General features: G+C 37.8%; 1 protein-coding gene across 1 annotated transcript in view; it reads right to left on the minus strand.

Moving 5' to 3' along the window:
- Nucleotides 1-13,543, minus strand: part of CPE (carboxypeptidase E) — a 59,530-nt gene that overhangs the window by 11,264 nt on the left and 34,723 nt on the right. The window contains exons 2-5 of the mRNA XM_076336564.1: nt 6,469-6,665; nt 4,441-4,608; nt 3,384-3,501; nt 2,211-2,393 (exon numbers count right to left, since the gene is read on the minus strand). Coding sequence (XP_076192679.1) covers nt 2,211-2,393; nt 3,384-3,501; nt 4,441-4,608; nt 6,469-6,665 — 666 coding nt within the window. The remainder of the gene's footprint in view (nt 1-2,210; nt 2,394-3,383; nt 3,502-4,440; nt 4,609-6,468; nt 6,666-13,543) is intronic.

Raw genomic sequence — 13,543 nt, forward strand, 5'->3', positions numbered from 1 at the left:
GTTTCTCTTGATAAATCTGAGCTCTGGTAAGGATATACAATGAAATACTTTTCCCAAAGCAATACAAATGGCTTTTCAATAGCTTCTATCACTGCTAACTTTGAGTGCGTTATCATATGGATAGCAAAAGGTCACTGACACAACAGATGATAACTTATATGCCACATTTCAGTTCCCAGACAGAGCTTTTCGGACTAAAGCTTCCAAGAAAATTTTCACTTGAACCAAGCAATGTTTAGTTATTTTCCTTAGCACTAGACATGGAAACAACAGAACTGTTTTCGCTGAATTATTTTTGGTTTTTAAGTCAGCCTGTGGCAAACATTACCATGGAGGTTTTGTTCAAAAGTCACAGCTTGCCAGCTGATTTCTACACTTGGAAAAAAAAACAGATTCATGCTGTATGGTCCAAAGTATATTGTCATCTCTCTATTTTTTATTAGCTGCACCATATTAGGATCATAGATCCTGGTTAGGACTAGGATTCCTGTCTACTAACTTCTGTAAAAATACATGAGAAAAAGAAAGGGCTCACTTGGGGAATTTGCAGTCTAACTTAAAATGAGATCCAAAAGGAGGAAATAATTCAAACTTTCCAACAAGGTTTTCCAATGGAAAAATGTGCCTTTGGCATGTGTAGTTTAGTCAGAATCAAAGCATTTCATCAAAACAATGGAAAGACTGTTTTTTTAATAGCATTTTCCTATGGAAAAAAAAGCTGAAGTTAAATATGCCCACATTTTTACAGTTAATACTTAGTATTTCATTAAGATAATTTTTGGACTGAATTGAAACAAAATTTAACTATTAAACCTCTCAATATTTTTTTTATATTCAGGGTTTTTTTTTTCAAATTATGCAAACTGTTTTGTCAAGGGTGTTTGAATGGTTCCAATTTAAAGTCTGTGGAAAGCTCCACACAAAGGGAAAGTTTTGCTTTTCAGTCATATTCAGAAATGTCAGCATTTTACCTTACACCCAGTCCCTGGTACCTGTGGTACCACAGCAGAGGAAACATGCTGCCCCTGCGAAGATTGGGGATAACAGCTCTAAGAATAAGCAGGTGATTGCTGGCTGTGTGAGCACTACCAGTCGTTGTTCTGTTTCTAATTTCTTCACATAAGCTTAATTATTTTCCTCTTCTAGTACCCTCGTTACTGTAACAGGAGCAGAGTTGGGCTACCATCTATGCTGTCTAATGCTTTGAGAAATTCCTACTCATTCCAGGTAAAAAAATTAAAATTCATTCAGAGACTGTAATTGAATATTAAGAGGAAAGCAAACAATAAAACTGGTACGTGTGTTCAAAGTTATCTCATACAAATCCACAAAGCCAATGGACAGGCAAATCACTCCAACGCAAGCTGAGTTTCTAGCTCAGAAATTCCCAGCTCAGTTCACTCTGAAGTTTTGTCCAAGTTTAGCAGACACAGACTCCTCAAAGATTTAGACATCCCAACACCTTTTTGCCTCAGTTTACAAAAATAACGAACATATCATCAAAATTCTTAGTAAAAAGGAATAAAATGTTTCATTATTTCAGGCTACTCTTCTAGACTTCTCCTGGAAAATCAGTGTTGAAATGGCCATAGTAGCTCTGCTGTTCCTCTTAGCACAGAAGGCTCTACCAAAGTCTACGGGAACAGTACCTGGAAGGAATCAGGCACTAATTAAGCCACAAAGTATGGAGATTCAAGTATCTTCACAGCTGGATTTTGTTCCCATGGAAATCAAAGGCCAAACTCCCATTGTCAATAACATTGCAAAATCAGGCCTCTCCACTTCTTTCAAGGTTGGATTCTTTCATTATTTAGGTTCAAACGAACAGTCAGTAGCCTGCTCTCTCTCATCAGGGTTTGTTAGGGGATTTTTTTCTCTCTTTAAAAAAAAAAAACCAACAAACCTTAAGCTCTCATGATAGCACGGCAATCACTCACCCACTGTAGAACTATTAAATTTGCAATGACCTGAACCGTGACTGAAGAAACACTGTAGAAAAAGCAATAAAAGAGGAATATTTTAATAGCCATCACAATGAGCTTTATGGGATTTTATAGATGTACTGTGGTGAGTGATCAGCCTTTGATTTAGCCTTAACCACACCAACAGTTGTGGATAACCTGCTGGTATTCCAGTCTGTAATTAAATCAGTGAAAACTAAGCTTAAAATAACCACCAGTGCCACTGAACCCCCATGCAGTGGGGCTCACCTCCCGGGACGCTGTACCATGCACCGCCATTAGTTGTTCCATCCACAAAGCTGCTGTCATCGTCATTTTTACGACACGGTGGTCTGTTTGGATCAGACATAGTGGGATTGAAAGAAGAGTAACTGCGAGCCAGGCTTTGAAAAATAGCATCATCGGGGCAGGAGCTGTATTCATGAGCACTGCCTAGGGTGGAAAAAAGTCCAGGAACAAGGATTATTAAAAGGGCAGTCATACCGACTGGGCTCACAACCTAGATTACCAGCACTGAACAGGAGGACCGTGCCTGGAAATTCTCTGTACATGGCTAAGTGTCCTACAGCATCACAAACTAATATAGCATTATCTTAATAACATTAACATTTCCCCAATACTTCATCAATTGCCCGTACCAAGCTGCCCCATTATTAAGCTGACTATTTGTATCAGTCTTAATATTTATGAAATTATTAATTTAAAAGTGCACCACAAAATCTAAGCTATTCTAGGCTTTAGATATTTTCTTAGTAGAACACAGTACATAGACAAAGGTCTCTCCCTAAAGAGTTTTACAGTCTGATATTGAAAGGATTTGCAATTAAACTGCGAGAAAGTAGACTGAAGGAAGACAATCACAAACAATACCATCATATCATGACCATTTCAGCCATGTGCACATCCCCTAGTAGCAGAAAAAACAAACTAATATTGCTGTGTGCTAAATGATAACATCTCTGCCACAATGTGATCCTTTTTATATGGGACCAATACTGAGAAAGTTTGTATAGTTATGATAGTTATTAGCACACTACCGCTTTCAGAAATTCATTTTTTAAAGGTGCAAGTAGAGAAACCTTAGATCATAGAGGCAGCCTAGACACATCTCTCTTGCTTCAGTTAACAGGGTGCAACAGCCCCAGCTAATTTAAGAGCTAAGTTGCCTTGATTAAAATATCTGAGGGACTATGATTCCCTCAGGTATTACATAATTTTTGTGATGTAACTCTACTGAAACAAACTATCATCTTCAAAACTAGAAAACATGGTCGTACAGTAACTAGCTTTAAACATGTGATTAATATGCTAAAATAAATCATTACAATGCAATGACATGATGTTTACAAAGTGGAAGCAGTGAAATAAGTACAGAATGTAATTTCTATCTCCTACTATTTCTTGTTAACTTCTACTACATACCACTCCGAGTCTCATCATAAGGATAGTTTGCAACAAGGTCTCCTCCATGAAGATTGGCAGAGAGCACAAAGGGAATATCCATAATCCAGTGAATGACACCTTTTGTTTCAGGAGCAAGCTACAACAAAATAGCATTACCAGCAGTTACAAATTGATAATTCAACGTAGAAACTTATTCAATTATATATAGTGGGCTTAATTATTATCACATATATTGTGCAAGACATTTAAATGTCTTGCAATTTTATTTTGGCTTCAGAGAGAACTGAATCAGTCCTTTACATCCGATTTATAATTATATTAAGTAGATTAATATAAGTCTAAAACTGGTATAAATTAGTTCAGAATGAGACCACAAATAAAGCAATCTCAATCTTTTACTTCTTCCCATTACGGCTAAAAAAAGCCTACTAAATTTTGAACCAAGGAAAATAAACTAATTCAAAATAAAAGTTGGTAGGATGCAGTCTATTCTCTGCACGGAAAGTAAAATTACTTCATTTAATAATTTGAATTTGAAGACAGAATATGGCTATTAAGGCCACAATCCTATGGGACTGCAGTCACAACACTATAATTTCTAGAACCTCCTCTGGGGGTAAACACAAGAAGATAAAAATCCCTCCAGATATAGGCCTGCATAAGCTTAACAAAAATGCATGTGTTATATGTGAGAATTGCTGGCTAGCCAGCAATGTAATTAAGCACGATACACAAGTGAATTTCTGGCAATGGTAAAAATGCAGAATATCTGCAAGAATAGCTTCAAATCAAGGAGAAGGCTACGCAATCTCTAGCCTTAAAAATAAAAGATGTTTTGAGTAAGGAATTGTCTAAGGATTAAGCAATATGGATCAAAAGGGTTTACTACAGCAAGCCATTTTGAGAAAAACTTCAAGAAGCATCAGACGAATAAATTTAACAAAATGAACAAAATGCTTAGAAGAACGTGAATTGTAGAGATCATACACACAGCTCCTAGAGGTTGCTACGTGTCCGCTTGCATAAAAGGGAAGAGATGGGCACGTAAGTGACCCAATATTCAGCCCCTACTTACCTTAGGATTCTGGTCCACAGCTTTTTTCATGTTTTTCAGCAGATGGTTGTTTGGGCCACCTTCTTTCTCATTAACATAGACTATTCTATCAAGATCAGGGAAATTTCGGTTTAGATCTATCCCTTGGGCGTTACTTCGACCAACAAACCAGTCTTTAAGTTCACCGGGCTGAATGCGGAAAGGGAACAGAAAGAGAAGGGAGATGAGTAGATTCAGGAGATTACATATCAAGCTTTATACGGGTATATTTAGCCGTGCAAATTTAAATCATGGGTTTACTTCTCATGTTCTTCAGAATAAGAAGAGATCATGTGGGAGTAAAAACTTCTGAAGCTCCAAGAGCTGAGTCACCCCTATTTCCTCCTAGAGCTCTGTGGGAACAAAACCAACCTCTATTTCACTGAGGGTCTTGGAAGAGAGGATCATTCTTATAGTGGCAGATCTGGACTAAGGATGGGCAAAATTACCAGCAGCATCAGATTTTCCAGTGCCTGCTGAGTCTTCCCCCGAGACCTGGCTTTTCCCCGTTGCCTCTTGCCCATGCTCATGAACTACAGACCTCATTTTAGTGAGTCTCAGAGCAGCTGTAGATTTATCAGCCAGCCGCAAGGAATGTTTGCACTTGTTTCAAAATTCCTCTAAATAGCTTCAAGGTAAAGAAGGACCTTAACTTTTATTTACCTAAGATTTTTACTTTTATGGTGTCTGTCAGCTTCATTCACTGCAATAGTGACACTGAATAAAGATGCAGTGAGAATTTTTGCAAAAATCTTTTCTTTAAGCTGATTCCCTAAAATAGGTTTGGGGTTGCATTAACAAAATGCCTTCAGAGCGCATAGTTTTCCCTAGCCTGTCTCTCTAAGCTTTCAGTACTCTGTAAAGCAGGTTTAGTTTGATTATTAGTTTTAATCTTGGGGTATATTGAATCTACTGTCACACACTTTGTACAGGATCAAGATACTTCTAAATTAGAATAATAGTGACACTAAAGCAAACCGTGTTATAAATCATATGTAATTTGTAAGGCAATCCTGTAAAAGCAAGTGTACTTTGACTAAGGAGAAAAAGTTTCAAATTATATTATTACAGAATCTCTACAGAGAGAGATTTCAAACAAGTAAAATACTGCATCAATTTGAGGACAGCTTCTGCTTCATTGCCACGAGAGGGAGACATACGACCGAATATGGTTTGAAAGCATTCTGTGGGGTTTGGGGTTTTTTAAAGACTTCATGAGAATTAGTTTAATAAAGATCTTGATAAGGTTTGACTTATTTAATCATAAATAAATAGTTACATAAAAAGATTTAACATTTCCACATTAATTTAAAAAATGAATACACCTCGTAAAACAAGAAAATTCTTATTTTTGTTTAGAACATAATACACACCAGAAGCTGTATATAGCAGGGTCCTATTTGGCCTCTTTTTGCTAATTATGCATTAACACATTACATGTTTCTTGACTGAGTCATCATCCCAAAATACCTGCTAAGTTTTCTTGACTAATAGCTTAATTAAAGTACCTCATGCCTGAAATTTAGAATCAAAGTTATTCATATTAAAAAGATGGCTCACAAAGTTTGCTTGTTTTGGGATCAAGCTCTGATGAATGTGGATAACTCATGTAAGTGCATTTACATGAGAATATTCTTAAAGGAAGTATCAACTTTCCCTTTTCTACCACTTTTGAAACATCATGTATTACTAGAAGTTACTTGTTTAGGAAGCAGTTCAGTCAGTGAACTTACATGAAAGAATGTGCATGAAACATAAATATCATTATATTTTAAAATACAGTAAACTCACAAGAAAGATGGCTATTTGTTGAAAACCCAAGCATAAAATCCTCCTTGTTAAACAGAACAAGCCTACTGCACTATTAGGAAATACTTCAGTTATGCTCTTGCATTCAACAATCGCCACCAAGAGTTCATGTATCTGTAAAACTGCTAGTCCAAGTGCCATTATGATCCGAAGGCTGATACAGGCATCGATAACTATTCTTATATACGTGGCCTTACAAACCTGGGATGCTGCCTTCTCAAAGCCATCCGGGTTCAAAGATGGCATGATATGGATACGTGTGCTATGGATCAAGTTGATAATAGTTTCATTTCCTTTCTGGTACTCATTACACAAGTACTGAGCCAGGAAGATGAGCAACTCCCTTCCGACAGCTTCATTCCCATGCATATTCCCAACATATTTAAATTCCGGTTCTCCTGCAAGAAAAAGGAAGAACATGTCTTAGAACAACACATAAAAATCACTCAGGGACTGGATCACACAGCGCACCTGAGATGAGGGTATCACTATTACTACAACTGGTCACAGTATCCCCAGGAAGCTACAAGCCTCCTTCAGAAAAGTGGATTTAGTTTTTTTTCTACACTCTGGCTAAACAAATAGTAATTTATATTTAGCTGTTTGCCGAAGGCAGATAAAGAATATGAGAGGACAACAGAATATGCAAAAATAAATGCTAAGCACGGCCATTAACATTACTACTGTTGAGATCTAATGCAACTGATGCCTCAATACTACAAAAGGGTGTCTTGATTAGGTAGTTTTTAAATATGTAAACTGACACTAACAGAGCTTCTTATCTTTAATGTTCTCTTCAAGATTAGGTTAAGCTTATCACGCTACCCATGCATTAAACTGCAATTCTTTTACCAAAGCAACAGCTGTTGATCCCAGTGATCTGAAAAATCTTATTCAACAGTTGCTTTGGATAGTCAGCTCAGACTTTATGAAGCAAGTGCAATAACCTAACTCTTAAAATTAATCACTCCCATCTAACATTCCAATAAACAGTCCGGTATTATGCATATATTTAATGCTGATTTAATATATATTGTATATTCATATATAATATTCAATGTATAATGTGTTCAATATATATTCTACATATATTCAAATATATATATTCAATATATAAATGAGCAGTCCAATATTCCCAATTGCTCATTAGTCGCATTCCCATGACCCTAGACACGAAAACCACACAAGATAGGTCTTATAGAGCTGTGAAGGATTTACCTTTTAAAAGACTACATTTTGGGCCCTAATTCCAGAGAGGTTTTAGTATAACATAAATACCTGAATGAGATTAAGAGGATTGTCCTGGAACTAAAATGAAGAACGTGCTGTTTTCTGTTTTGAAGCCCTTTTTTCTTATCCTTTTCCTTTTTAAATGCAGTTGTTCTGCTGTAACCGCTTTAATCAAACATTCTGCTGATTATATGCTCTGGATAGTCTTTGAACACACTTTGCAATAGCCTTTAGCACTATCACAGGGGCAAATTCAAGCCAGGAGGAGTGTTACACAAACGAGACCTAAATAATTGCTAATCAAGCACACAGCCATATCTACTTACGGCTCTTCAGTCTGTGCTTGTTAACCTTAATCCAGTGATAAGATGCTAGCAGACAGAGGGCTATTAATACCATGACTTCTTTCCTTCCAGCTAAGATGTTTTTGTACATATGGATTTGTCCCTGAAAATTTTTGTCAGGTTAAAAAGTTTTCTACTTTCAGTGAAATAGCTTCATTTTATCTGATAGACACAATGCCATTACTGTGACTAAAAACCTCCATTTCCTCTTTCGGCATTGAGCTCCTATTTACTGTTTTTTCTTATCTGTTAATACCAGGGAATGCAAGAGGTCTAATCATCAAGACCATGCAATCAACCTGATCCCATTAAAACAGATGGATACTACTTAATAAAATACACAGCACTGCACATCACATAGTCTCATAATTAGACTACTCATGCATATGTATATTGGCGTGTTACTTATGGGAAAAGTGCTTCACAAGCTAAGAGGCAAATTTGTTACTGCGGTAAATATGAACAGGGTTGCATTTTGCATTTCTGGTTTTCCCTAGGACATCACTAGGGAAGCCTGAAGGAGAAATTATTTCTCCTGATTCCCAACTCTGTGCATTAGTCACCTACCTTTCTCTTCCACTTGAATTTTACAGGCCTGGTTCAAATGAAGAAACAGAAACATGTTTCCCATATGGTACTGCTTGCCCCCCTCCCCAAAGAATCGTTAACAGTGTTTAAAAGGGTTCATGAAGACAGGCACAGAGTCTACAGTGAACTAAGAATACAGCCTCAGCTACAGCATATCTTCAGTGGTAATGACCCATCTCAAATGAACATTAAAAGCTAAAAGGAGTTCAGGAAGAGGTAAAGAGAGTCATTGGAAGTATGGAAAGTCTTTCCTATGAAAAGTGATTGAAGAGATCAGCCCCATTTTCCTTAGGAAGAATAATAACGGACAGTCAAATACACCGGCCATTGTGGCACGGAGGAATCGGTCTGGAAAGCAGCACTTCCCTACACCACAATACAAGAGAGTGATTTTCAGTGAAAGGGAACAATGACCATTTTTAGACTGATAAAGAAAAATAACATTACTTATAACACGAAGTGTGAAACCAGTATTCAAAGAATCCCACTGGCAGCGAGGTGTCAGCGGAACTCCAAGTTTTGCTAGCAAACCAAGAGTTAAAAAACTGATCTAAAAGTGAATGCAAAAGAATGAAAAGGGAAAGATAACAGGCTGAATAACAGCCCTGCTTCAAAACTTAACTTTGTGTTCATATTTTAGCTCCCCTGGGCATTTTCTTACACCTTTCTCTGAAGCAAAGAAATCCATCTCCTATCGATCCTCTGGCTGCGGAGAACAAGGCTGTGCAGTCTGCACGTGTGGGAACTGTTCTCTGCCAGCTCCCTAGTGCTGCCCGCTTTCTTACCCACGGGCACAGCAACTGAAGACATACTGGGTTTCTGCTCAATATCAGAAGATACTGAATTTCAGACTGTATCCAACAATTTTAGGAAAACTCTTCATCATTTCAACAGTGTAATTTACATCCAAAACAACAATGGAAAAAACGGGTCCTTCTCATACCTAAACTTTACAGCTGCTCCAAGGGAAACAAACTCGATTTTTACTGTTTATTTCAGCAGAAACAAATTAATGCTACAAGCTGACTGCAAGGGAATTAGCAGTTTGCTCATTAGTTGTCCATGCCCATCACGGCCAAAGTCAGGGAGTCCATTCTGGAAAAAGGGACAATGTTGCTAAAGTCATTAGTTATCATCACAGTGCCCAAAAAGCCGAGGGAGCTTCCACAGGCTACTATCTGCTGATACGACTTTGAAGTTAATGAAGCGCTTAATTTGCATTTGCATTTCAGCCTTTCATGTTAGAGTAAAAACTGCAACTCAGGGCGTACCTTCTGGAAACCTGTTTTTGGAGTCACTTTTACCTAAATCCTTTCCTAATCATCTTCTTCTCTAGGACAATGAAGTCCAAGCTGGAGGGCAGACTGCTAGCTGAGGCCATTGCTCTGTTGGCTGAATTAAGCAAACCCAGCTGCCCGAGTTTTAGTGAATGACTCTGCTATGCAGCCAGCATCCCAGGCCCACTACAGCTCCTGAAGGAACCAGCTCCTTCTCCTCCACCCCATGGGCTAACACAGATACCTCAAACGCCGAGGATGCCAGCTGTCCAGTCCTTAAGCCAGCACTCCTCACTTTATGGGTTCCCTGGTCTATTCATTGAATATCTCCTGCCACACCATCTCTAAAAGCTTCAGGCTTCTCTGGAAAACAGCCCACCCCCTGGAGAAAACAGCCTTCGGTCACCTCTTGCTAGCATGCTACTTAGCTAGAGGAAGAGCTGCTCTTCCATTAACCCTTCATGATTAATCACCCTTCATAGGATTCTGTAACTGTAATTGCCTCACAGAATTACTTTTTTTATTAAAAGACTCTGTAAATCTCAATTTGATGATGAACTTTTAAACAGTTTCTCCAGATCAGTAGACACGTTCCTGTTCCACTGCAGAGAACTGAAGGTAGCTTTAAGGGAGAAGCAGCATGAAGAAATATAACTTTTTTCTCATTTATTTGACCCCCACAAAAAAGTAAAATTGTTTTAATGAATTCCCATGGTCCAAGATATTACAAACACAAAGGAATATTTCTGTTACTTGAATATTTAAAACTCCATTTAATTTTATTCATTTTCTGACAATATCTTTTCAAACGGTAATCTCTCACTCACAATAGCAAAAGTATGTCTTGTGTAACAATGTGAGCATGACATCTATAAATGCTTAAATGTAATTCCAGCCCAGATACAGCGGTTTATGATAACAAATGAATGGGTGGATACTAACATCTTTTGGGGCAAGTCATAAGAAATGAAATGCAGCAATCAAGTTTATAAATATCTCGGTATCTCTGGTGAAACCTAAAAGTCATCACATCATTATGGCTTTTAGAAGGCTTTTACATCCCTCTTAGATTGACTGCATGGTACATTACAACCTGATAAACGATCGAGGAAAAGGTATTTTAAAATGTCGTGCCTTTCTGGTGCCTGATGAACATTGTGAAATGTCACTATTCGCTTCTGCAGTTACTGTCAGTTAAGGTCTTCAGCAGTTTCCTAGGAACAGCATGTACATCGTCAATATTAGATGGGTTGTCCAATTAAAAATGACTAACCACTGCCATTTTCAGGTCAGGCTATATTTGTACAGTAAAGACAGTAATTTTCTAAAATGTAGGGACAAAAAATTTAGCACCTACTAATTATATATACTATGAGTCAAGGTAATGTCATGCCACTAGTCATGGTCTAATGTCAAGCAGTTAACCTTAAAATGTACAGTACTTCACTCGTGGAAGTGCAAGCCATATGGAAGAAAAAAAATTAACTACTGGAAAGTTTAAGTGCTTAATGAACCGTTTTGCAAATCAGCCTCAAATACCCTTAAAAACTACAGTCCTTCTTCTGCTTTCCTGTATTTCTTACAGAAAAGCCAGCAACGTTCCTGAAATAACAGACTTAGTCTTTTTGATTACTTACAGTTGCTTGTCATTTTTAATATGGCAACGAGTAAACTTTTCTTGTAGATAAATGGCATGGAAAATCTCAGAACCCCTGCTGGCAAGAAATTCATTCATTAAAAGTGATCGCAGACTTTCTTACGCTCCACATTTTTGTAGGTAGTTCAAAGAGAAAGAAATTCTCTGGAGATGAACTACATGGAAAACCAAGGATTATAAAATGGGTTTCTCCTTTGAATGTGAAAAAAGTAAGAGAGGGAAAGAAGAAATTAAATGAGGAGGTGAGATTGGAAAGTGAAAGAATTAGAAAATTTAGATTTCTAACAACCTGTAAACTAAATGTCTACAACCTGCCTCAATAGCATTTCAATAGAAATGTTGATTTCCACAACTTGTGTGAAAACGACATTGAAAGACAGAACTGCAACGCAGTATTAGTTTCTAAATCATTGTATAGGCCTTACATAATTTTAGGGCGACATTTACTAAGACGTAGCGTTCGTCTAACCTTGCTGAAAGAGAAACTACTGGAAGTTTCGCAGGTGGCTTACATGAAAGCAGAAATGGGTCAACACTGAAAGCCTTTGAAAAATCCAATCGTTCACTTTCTTGCCATTAACTGCTAGAAAATACACTGAGAAGGAAACAAGAGGAAAAGAAAATCAAGGCTCTTTTGGCAATCTCCTGCCTTAAAAAAATGCATGCATTTTTTAACAGCTATGATTCAAAAGCGGTCTCAAGCTCTTTCTGGAAATTTTCATAATTATTGAACACTACTGCTTAAAATTAAAGTTAACAACATAGTCTGTAAGCACATTAAACCCAGAGGGAAAGCTCACAAGGAACAGCTATGTTTCTGCTGACCTTGACACATACAAATTAAGACGCGATCTCCATTCCACTCAGTATAAAGTCTGTCAGTTGGGACTTCAAAATAGGATCTTATATGTCTTTGCACTGGAAGTTAAATTCTCCAGACAGATTACCTCATGCTCAAGACAGTTATTTCCACCAAAAAGGTTCTGCGTGACTTCATGCTTTCTTCAGGTTTCCAATAGCCCACTCTCACCCCTGCAGCTACAGGACTTGGCAGAGCCTCCCACGAGAAGTGGGCAAAGCATCTGCTCAGCTCCTCCAGTCCCCACCTACAGCTCTGTGCTGGCACATCCCAGTGATGATCTTTCCACAACACCCTGCGCTTGCACTGAAGCATTGCACAGCGTAGCGCTGAGTTCGGTGTTTCGGGTAAAGCCCACTTGCTTTACCAGAGAGTAGAAGAGTTTTTGCCTACGAGATTTGTGTTGCTCTGCACGAACTGATGGTGCTATCTAATAGAATTGATAATGATTCTTTAAATCATAACAAATCATTTGTAAAGCAAAATAAGTTTACTTATTTAATCAAAACCTTTAACTTAATAAGAAACACTGAAATGTGATATGCACAAAACCCTGATTTCATGTAAGTGTGTTAAAAAGCACTCTCTGAACTCAAAGCAGATTTAAAATTAATCAGAATTTTAGAAGTAACAAATAACTATCTATATATAGAAACGGATTAACCAGATTAGTTTTACAATGCATTGCATTTTTCATGCTCTAGGAAAACTGAATAGGACTTCGCATTTACAGAATTCACTACAGTGTTACAGCGGCAGGTATCGTTAGCTCGGCATTGGAGATGAGATTCCTCAGAAACCAAACATGAGGTGAACTGTCCTGAACCACCCTTACCAGTCTGTGGCAGAGTACGAGACACATATGTTTTTTTCACCTCCCAGTTTTTGCTCTCACTGTGAGGAAAAAACCTGGACCAAAATATACCCTGGGATTCTTTGTGAAGGACACTGGCAGCACAGCAACTGTCTATATGTCCACTGCAACACTGGGTGTGGGATACAACTGACTCAATTCATCTTTTCCACTGCGCTCAGTAAGAGGGGGAGCTTTTCCATTTATAACTATGTGTGACCAAGTGAATTTTCATTTCAAAGACACTCACTGTATCCCTCCAGTTTTGGTTGGCACATAGAGCAAAGATACTTTTTTAATCCATCATCAAAACAGACCTTCTGAGGAAGAGAAAGTTGATATATAATTTAGACATGTATTTATGGTGGTTCCTCATCAAGTTCACTCAACAAGCTTTCTCTCTTCAGCAAGCTCTAGAATAGGCTTTTTCACTTCAACTACGAAAGTACCTGCCAGCCACTAGAGCAT

This window comes from Aptenodytes patagonicus, chromosome 4, assembly GCF_965638725.1.
Source record: "Aptenodytes patagonicus chromosome 4, bAptPat1.pri.cur, whole genome shotgun sequence".
Lineage (NCBI taxonomy): Eukaryota > Metazoa > Chordata > Aves > Sphenisciformes > Spheniscidae > Aptenodytes > Aptenodytes patagonicus.